Source organism: Branchiostoma belcheri, unplaced genomic scaffold (genome assembly GCF_001625305.1).
Source record: "Branchiostoma belcheri isolate BF01 breed outbred unplaced genomic scaffold, Haploidv18h27 scaffold37, whole genome shotgun sequence".
Taxonomy (NCBI): Eukaryota; Metazoa; Chordata; class Leptocardii; order Amphioxiformes; family Branchiostomatidae; genus Branchiostoma; species Branchiostoma belcheri.
Window position 1 is genome coordinate 1,321,193 of NW_017803987.1, and position 9,141 is coordinate 1,330,333.

Sequence of the window (9,141 nt, forward strand, 5' to 3'; positions counted from 1 at the left end):
GGATATGTACCCCAAGTGTAAGGACATAGCTCACTATTTTAGGGTAACTTTGGGAAGAAATGTTTATTACAGTTTTTGTTTGTTCACTATGACATCAAGTGTAAAGGCATAGCTCACTGTTAGGGGGTAACGTTGGACACAAATGTTTGTTACAGTTTTTGTAAGTGGTAATAAAATTTGTGGATAACTATGTACCCCAAATGTAAGGACATAGCTGTCCACTTTAATAGGAGTGGTAATTGAACACGATATGTTTCAGGCTATATTGTGTATTGATAATAAACAATTTAGTTGCAGGAGCTCCTATTAAGCCTGTACGTATCCGAATGTATCCTGAATGGGAACATGGTAAAGGTATTTAAAGTTCAAATCCTGAGGTACGCATTTGTCAGGGGTCATTTCTGTACGAATCCCGGGCAAATCCGAGCGTCTGCTGTGTGGAATATTCGGATTTGTACGGAATAGGCTCCGGATTGCAGTAACCGATGTTTCGGATTTCTGACGGATTCCATTCCGTGATCCGCCCAGTATCCGCTTGTATCTGCCAACAATTCCGGAAAATCCCGGTACGCATCTGCCAAGATCCAAATTCTTTTCTGTGCGTATCCTGGCAAAATCCGAACGTATCCTGTGTGGAATATTTACTACAAGGATCCCGTTTTTCCGGATTTGTACGGAATAGGTTCCGGATTGCAGTAACCGATGTTTCGGATTTTCTGGCGGATTCCATTCTGATCCGTCAGTATCCGCTTGTATCTGTCAGCAATTCCGGAAAATCCCGGTACGCATCTGCCAAGATCCAAATTCTTTTCTGTGCGTATCCTGGCAAAATCCTAACGTATCCTGTGTGGAATATTTACTACAAGGATCCCGTTTTTCCGGATTTGTACGGAATAGGTTCCGGATTGCAGTAACCGATGTTTCGGATTTTCTGGCGGATTCCAATCTGATCCGTCAGTATCCGCTTGTATCTGCGAAAAATACGGACAAATCCCGGTTCGTATCTGCTAGGATCCGAGGCCATTTCGTGCAGTGTTCCTTTAACGTTTATTCTTTTTCACATGCTAAAGGTGACGTAGCATATTATTATTATTATTATTATCATTACTATTATTTTATTATTATATACAACAGAACATGGCTGATCGACTGGATTGTTGTTTAATGGGTGATTTATTTCTGCTGTTGGCACTAGCAAATAGAAACAACTAATGAAATACATGTAGAAGACTCACGTTACAATACATATAGCAACAGTAGATCTCTCACATTTTAATCTTGTTGCACCAGTACTACATGTAGTATACTGTTCTAGCCGAAGCTACTGTTGTTAATATGAGCGTGTTTTTATATTTAATCAGCGCTTTTATGTAAATATTTAACGTTGTCAAATGCCATAAGACGGTACGTATATTCCGTATATCCAGAAAGACGTTAAACCCGTTCTAAATGGCACGGTACAAATTATAGCACTTGGAATGTCCTTGTTTAAACCGCATTGAGAGGCTTTGATTTATTTACCTTTTTAACGGTGTTGCTCAATGCAAGGCCAAATGTCATCTTCTAGTGACTGATCCACTAGATGGTACCACAGATATATATGACTATGCCAAAAGATTGTAGTTGATGTTTATTTGTGAATGTTTATTTTACGCTGTCTGGTAGAGGTTTTGAGTTTTGAATTTTACTTTGCTGGCCGCGTCCGCCATTTTGTTTGACACAAACAAAATGGCGGACGCATACAACCAAAACTTTGTTTTATTCTTTGCCATTCCGTTGTAATTCATCTCATTTCATTTCCCTCCGATGTTTGGCGTTTTCAAGGTCTATTTTGTACAGGGCCATTTTGAACGCACGTGTAACGTTAAGTCTCTAGCCGCATGCCATCCACTGCACCCCTGCACTGTACAGCTTGGTCTGGTCCCAGCCGTGTATCTTCAGAAGGAACCCCTTCTCGGTGATCTTGTCGGTCCCCACGACGATTCTGAACAAAAAATAAATAAATTGTATAGAGTAAAAACAACAACATCAAGACAAGAGAGTGAGCATTGTAGCCTCTGCCAGGCTTCGGGAAGCGGATGGAAAGATAAGTAGAATATTGGCCAAATAAACAGATTATATGCCAGAGGAGTTGGTCCGCGCTATATATAAAGAGAGCAGTTTAGCCCTGAACAACTCCCCTGACATATAATCTGTCTATGTGGACAATTTCTACCCTTTCTAACCGCTTCCCAAAGCCTGTTAGAGGTTTTGAGTTTTTGCTGCATTGCACTTTAACTCGGTGCGCCCGCCATTTTGTTTGACACAACCAAAATGGCGAGGACGCATAGGTAGAAAGAAAATGGCGGACGCATCCAGCCGCCGATCATAGCGTCTATGAATGATCAAAATGTTTTATCCAAGCACTCGGTTTCCAGTGCGGATGCCAGCTTTTTCAGTGCTGAGAGCGCGACAGCTCTGGACACTCAGCACCGGATGCTGAGAAAGGAGATCGTGGTTTTCGTAGTTTTACTTGTGCAAACTCACCCCACTGGTTGATAGCCGGTATGGTAGAGCCTGTACAGGGCGGCGGAGACGACAGGAACTGTGCGGAACGTCTTGCTGAAGTTGACGGGGGCTGTCCCTCCGTACCCATTCTTCCCTTCGGCATTCCACTTCAGCCCGAGCATCCCAACCTCACCTGAGATGGGGAGCAAGCAACAAAATAAAGCTTCTATTGGTCCTGACATCTCATCTGGGTCTAGTGTTTACGTGTATTTAGATATGTAACTAGGTATAGCTTCTCTCTCTCTCTCTGTCTCCCTGTCTGTCTTTCTGTCTCTCTCACCCTCTGCTTGTCTCTCTCTCCCTGTCAATTTCTCCCTCTGCCTGTCTCTCTACTACATAGCAATCTGGAAACTGTATGTAATGACAAAAAATGTGACATTGGCGACGGTTGAGGCCAGATTAAAGAGGAAAGCAATCGTTTCGAGTAGCACGTGTCAGGTTAATCGAACGATTTTACATTGTGCATTCCCACACTTTATTGGAGCGAATGTGAAGAAGCAATTACAGAAATAGGAAAGAGATGGAGGGAGGTACGCACAATGCCCGACGTATGGTCGTTCTTGAAGGCGTTGCACTTGGTCCTGAAGGTCAGTGACGACAGCTGACAGATTGGCGACATTCGGTTGGTTCAGATGGCCTTTTCCAAAGAATGGATCATACTGTGCTTTCACGTATTGTGGTTGAATGTCGTCGTCGCTTGGGTTTACCAAGGACCTCTTTGGGTATACCTTGTCACCCTGGTATTTTGGATCCTGGTCGCCCTGGTATTTTGGATGAACGTTACCGTTGGCATCTACCTTCAAGTTGTCGTCCCTGTAGATTGTCTGTCCCTTGTCGCCCTTGTAGTATTCATGTCCCTTGTCGTCTTTGTAGTATGCCTTTCCCTTGTCGTCCTTGTAGTATGTATGTCCCTTGTCGTCTTTGTAGTGTGCATGTGTATTTTCGACCTTCTTGTATTTCGGTTGCACGCTGATGTTTGGAGCTACCTTGCCGTCCTTTTGGTGTTGAAGCTCGGATATGAGAGCAAAGAGTTGATCGCTCTTGGACTTCTCGGCGTTCAGGGTGGCTAAAATGGTGTCGACTTGGGCCTGCAGACGGCTGACGTCCGCTTGCACGTTGATGTTGTGTGTGGGCAGCCCCGGGAAGACGGGTACTTTGCCGCCTTTCTTCTCATGCATGCTGTGGAGGACAGATCCTAGGCTGTTCATCTCGGTCACCAAGTTGCTCAAGCGTCGCTCTTGTTGACGAAACTCGTTGTTCTGTTTCTGCACCTCGTTGGTGTTGCGCTCAACCTTTTGTCGCAGGTTGTTACAGTTCTGAGCCGAAGAAGAGCTTGTCTTCTCAAGATCGTTCAGCCTCTGTTGGATCACGTCTTCCTGTCTGTCAAGGACCTTGAGGAGACGCTCTTGACGGGTCATTTCTCGGTGGAACTTCTCTTCAAACTTCTTCAAACTGCGGTAGCCTTTCCCATCTTTCTTGGAGTCACCGACCGCGGCAGCCGCCTGGGCGGCGAAAGCTTGCTCCAGACTTTGCAGGGAGGCTGAGATGGTGGCCACTTGTGACACGACTTCGTCGATGCGCTTGACGTTTTTGGAGATGAGCTTCCATGTTTCCTTGCCTTTGTCTACCGATTCCTGTGGATAGGTTTTTAAAGAGATTCTACGTGTTTTCAATGGCATACAATTACGGTGTGTCTGAGAGATATTTCTGTTACTTCAGTGCTGTTCAGACTCCAAAAATGCCGGGTCTTTTAGCTTTTGTTCCACATATGGGGTTTTTTAAATTCAATTTTCACCTTAAAACAAGGCTCATATGAACACTTACATGTTTTGGAATACGTTAAAATAACTGTAGAGACAAATATCTGTTCACCCTAAACTTGAAAAGTTTAAGGTTGTACCCATTTGGGATAGCATGGGTGCCATTCCCAGTAGTATTCGCCCGCTAGCTTACAACTGGTAGCTAGCGACATTATAGAGCGGGTGACATACTACTGGGGATGGCACCCAGGCTACATTTTGGAAGCATTTACAAGGAAGCTTGTTCCTTTGTGATTTAGTTCTGGCAAATTAAGAAGCTTTCAGTGTGAAACACTCTTAGAAGATCTGATAGATGGAGTATGAAGGAGGAAAGGTTGATTTGCTTCCATAAAAGTAGCAAAACGTGTCCTGGGAAGGATTCAAAATTGAAAATAACGGAAATAACGGAAAACCTTGAGCTTCTGCATTTGGTTTTGAAGACCCTTGATCATGTTGGTCCCCTTTTGCTTCACAGAGTCTGAAATGAAGGCAAGACTTGAAATAATATTTTTCTAACCGTTTATAGCAAAATGTTGGGATGGCATCTGCAAAAAAAGGTTAATTTCTGTCGTGATCTCTTTTCTCTATGAAGTGAATTTCGTCTTCCGCAGCTTTGTATATTACAATGCTTACATGGACCATGATTTCAGAGCATCTTTCCTGTATATTTCAAGCCATTAAATGATTTGTATTATAGCTACGGTATAGAAAAAGTGAAAAAATGCTCTTACTGAGGAAGTGGCTATTGACATCATGAATCCCCAAGCAGAAGACCAGGAGAACGAGAGTGACTGCCTGGGAACGAGACATCTCTTAGCGATGTTGACCGAACACAGTACGACTGCAACCGATGTTGACCGAACACAGTACGACTGCAACCGGTCTGTACTCCGGCCTGCACGGCTCTGGTCTTACCAAAATATCCATGTCTTTTATACTCTACTCCACAAAATGAGTTTTTCACAGGGATTTTTCAATATTACCACATTTGCGTCATGATCGTAACTTTGCGAAATTGGTCTGCTAAACTATGAATATTAAACACCGTACTTTTAATTTTCACCAACAAGAAAGTATTATACTTTCTGAAAATGTTTTCTTTCGCATGACAGAAAGGGATTCTAGACTTAAATCTTTTCCCCCAGTTTTACAAAAGGGAGATTGTTGAAACAGGAATCCAACACAAATCCAGACCCAGGGAACTCAGACTAGTTCTAAGTCTTGTATGAAAGTCATTGATGTTCGGCTAATCTAATATATACCCGTAATCTCTTATACGTTTCAGGGATAAGTGCAAAAGATTGAAGTCTGTGGGAGTCAGATTTTCTGGCTGTACTATCCTAGAAAGGTGACTGTGACTTTATTTCCGACTGAACAGCACGTTTTTATTTAATTTTGCTTTCTTTCCTCTCTGAAAAATTGGGCTGTATTTTTGAGCCCCCGTTTTGCCACATGCAGTAGGTAAGGGCCCTGTCATACAAAGCCGAATATTATATGCCGAATTCTGCCGAACGCCCCCCCCCCCACCATAGGTTTTAGGACCCCTTGCAGTTGTTGTAAAAACTGCAGCTTCCTACTATCATCATACCAGATGTGTGGAAATCCTATAGGGAATGCTAGCGTGCTGGCTTAGTCGAGGCTTGTGTACCCTTTGTGCTAAGTTTATTTTCATGTCTGAGGTTTTATAAACCATACTTTTTCGTTGTCACCCGAACCTCATTTTATCAGATGCAAAAGAAGTACCGGTGCAATAGCTAAATCGAGTGCTCGCTTTGTTACCGAGATGTCCCGGTCGGGTCATACCAAAGATTTAAACATTGGTACAGACTGCTTTCTCTGCTTGGCACTCAGCATCTGTGTGGTAAGGCCAACACACAACACTACCAGCGGACTAGCCTCCTGCTGTAGTGCTTGCATAACTGTGTGGCCCAAGGGCTACAGAAATTGAGATGCGTACCACCCCTATGCGCTGTACAGAGTGGAAGAAGAGGACAAGTCATAATCATAATGCGATGGCTTTATAAAGGAAAAAGAAAAGTTTTATTAAAGAATCGTGTGTACCCCATCACTGAATATCTTGTGCACATTTCGCTAAAACAAGATTTCTCTTCGAATTCGTTTCCTACCCGTTTACTTTTGTTCAAGATAAAATGAAGTTGACTTGTCGGCGACAAGTTGTCGACTTTCCTTACAACTTTACCGTGAGAATCACTCTCCCCAAAGATAATTACATCAAGGTTCACAATCAAACATCTGGCGTTGGTTGCCCAAGGAGACCGCAAACGACGTAGTCTGAGAAAATTCAATCAGACAAGACGAACGTCACAAGGGCGAGTGTGTGTGTAATTACTTTCCCACGTTACGTTCAAACATGTAACTCAGTTGTGGGCAGAAAATTGTCCTTGAAAATTGCTTGCCTCCTGCTGTGGTGCTTGCATAACTGTGTGGCCCAAGGGCTACCGATATGGAGATGGGAACCGCACCTATTTTCTGCACAGAGTGGAAGAGGACAAGAAAATATTAATCATAATCATAATGCGAAAGGTTAGACAGATTGAATTGGTAGAAATGTCTTCGAACAGTAGGAAGGACTGAAGAGAGAATAAAGTGATAAATAAAAGAAAGTATGAAGGAATGAATGAAGGTGGAAAAGGATAGGTCGTAGATAGGTTGTGTTGCTAGATGTGTCTCCCGTGAACAGTAGGAACGAATGAATAAGAAATAAAGGGATAAATGAACGAAAGAGTGAATTGACATGGCAAAGGATAGGCTGGTAACAGGTTGGCTTGGTAGAGGTGTCTCCCACGAACAGTAGGAACGAATGAAAAAGGTATAAAGGAATAAATGAAGGAACGAAAGAGAGGACGTACGAACGAATGAACGAATTATTGGGTAAACAAGTGAATGACTGAGTCTGTGAACAAATTAATATATACATAAATGAATGAAGGCGACAGGAATGAGGGAACGAACAAATAAGGCGAAAAATGAACGAACGAATGACTGATGAATGAATAAAGATGCTATAGGTTGAGATATTTACCCAGAACTATCTGGACAAGCGTATGAATCTGATGCCCCCTAGCATGTCGTACCATTGACCAATCAGCGTTAATGTAACACAAAGACTCTTTTATACATTGTCCGCCATCTTTTATTTCATTAAACTGTTGCTTTTTCGCTCATTTTTACACAATTTTACATCAAATGGTTGCGACTAAAACTTGATTTACCCGGTTTCAATAGTTCTTTCTAACCAAATTACACTTAGGTTTGATTGAATGAACCTCTGAGGTGATTAGTTCATAATAACAAGCGTAAAATGTACTTAAGTTCTCACAATAGAAATACGTAGTCAAGCCATAATTCTGTTAGTGGTTTTGTGTCAGCATTTACTAGTGTGAAAAAGAACTAGCCTCCATCGCAGACTTCTGAGGCGGTGGCGTTATTTTTTTTTCGGGGAGGAACGCGAGCTTTGCCGCGGATGGACTTTGCCGGAGAGAGACGGTTTCGCCGCCTAAGATGGAAACCGTCTCTTCCCGGCAAAGTCCCTCGGCGGCAAAACCGTCCCTCCGCGGCATAACTAGCGAAAAAAATTAACGCCACCACCTCAGAAGTCTGCGAAGGAGGCTAATGAAGAACATTGTATCAGTACCCCCTACATTCTGTAAGGTGGCTGTCAGTTTGCAGACGAAACAATATTTCTTTGTATTGGTATGCTTTGAACTGTTAAAGATCAAATTCACGCTTTATGCATTCAATGGATCTTTCATTTATGCATCACTTCAAAACGTATAAATGATAATATACCATGTAAACGTCCTAAATTTATTGTATAATAAAAGAAAAATGATTACTAGAATATAATTACTAGAATAAAGAACACCTCACAAAATATAATGCGCATTATACTATTATAGCTATTCTTTAGTCATTCAAGAAAAATCAAACAATATTTGTTGAAAGGAAAAAAAATTAAAAAATTAACACATGCACCACTGAAATTGGTAGTATTGTCGATAAATGCAAACATCAAATCATACAATGACAAAGTCAAAATGCTTGCTAATCTTTTAAAAAACAACACAAATGTTCACTAAGTTATATTGTATACGATAATATTGGAAAATACATATGGCCACACCAAGTAATTTTCATGGATGACGTTCGCGCATTGATTTTGGCCTGTTCCCAGAAAGAAACCCAACAAATTCCGCCTCCAGTAACTATGACCAAAATCGTAAAACGTAGCCTGGTATCCAGTCTGCTCGTGGTCGGGGCCGCAAGAGCTGCTCGTGGTCGGGGCCGCAAGAGCTCTGTCCCGCCCGCCTCACATAAGTTTCCCGGTGTGTATTTCACGAGAGATTGATTAGCCCTCCACGAACGTGTTGGGGGAAACCAAATGCCCAAGCATACTGTCTCTTATTTAATTATTAGCGTAACACTCCTACCGGGACGGCCTGTTGCACTGGGCGGGAGAAGCTATTAGAGCCCCCGAAGACACATACAGACGAAAACACCCCAACACCCCCAATCACGTTAGACGGGATACCAGGCTACGTAAAACGCTTAACGCGAAGTATAAGCACAAGAAACAGGACAGGACGACAACTGCATGCTGTTCCACTGATTCAACTGTGTTTTCATGACGAATAAAAGACTTGTTGGTTTCTACACTGTGCTCTCTCTTTCAATTTGTGTCCTAGCATTTGTCGTCCCTAAGGATATTTTAAATCTAGGCATCTTGTTTTTTTGGCCATTCCTGTTTGTTTTCGCGCTCTCGCATTAAATTTCG

The 9,141-nt window shown here is 42.4% G+C and overlaps 1 protein-coding gene across 1 annotated transcript; it reads right to left on the reverse strand.

Annotated features, from left to right (window-relative positions):
- Window positions 1–1,872: 1,872 nt before the first annotated feature.
- On the reverse strand, window positions 1,873–3,965 carry LOC109476349. Its single transcript, XM_019777277.1, has 4 exons — window positions 3,495–3,965; window positions 3,086–3,206; window positions 2,527–2,680; window positions 1,873–1,984 (listed from the first exon to the last, which is right to left on the reverse strand). The coding sequence occupies exons 1-4, from the start codon at window positions 3,963–3,965 to the stop codon at window positions 1,873–1,875; spliced, it is 858 nt and encodes a 285-aa protein (XP_019632836.1).
- Between the last annotated feature and the right edge of the window lie 5,176 nt (window positions 3,966–9,141).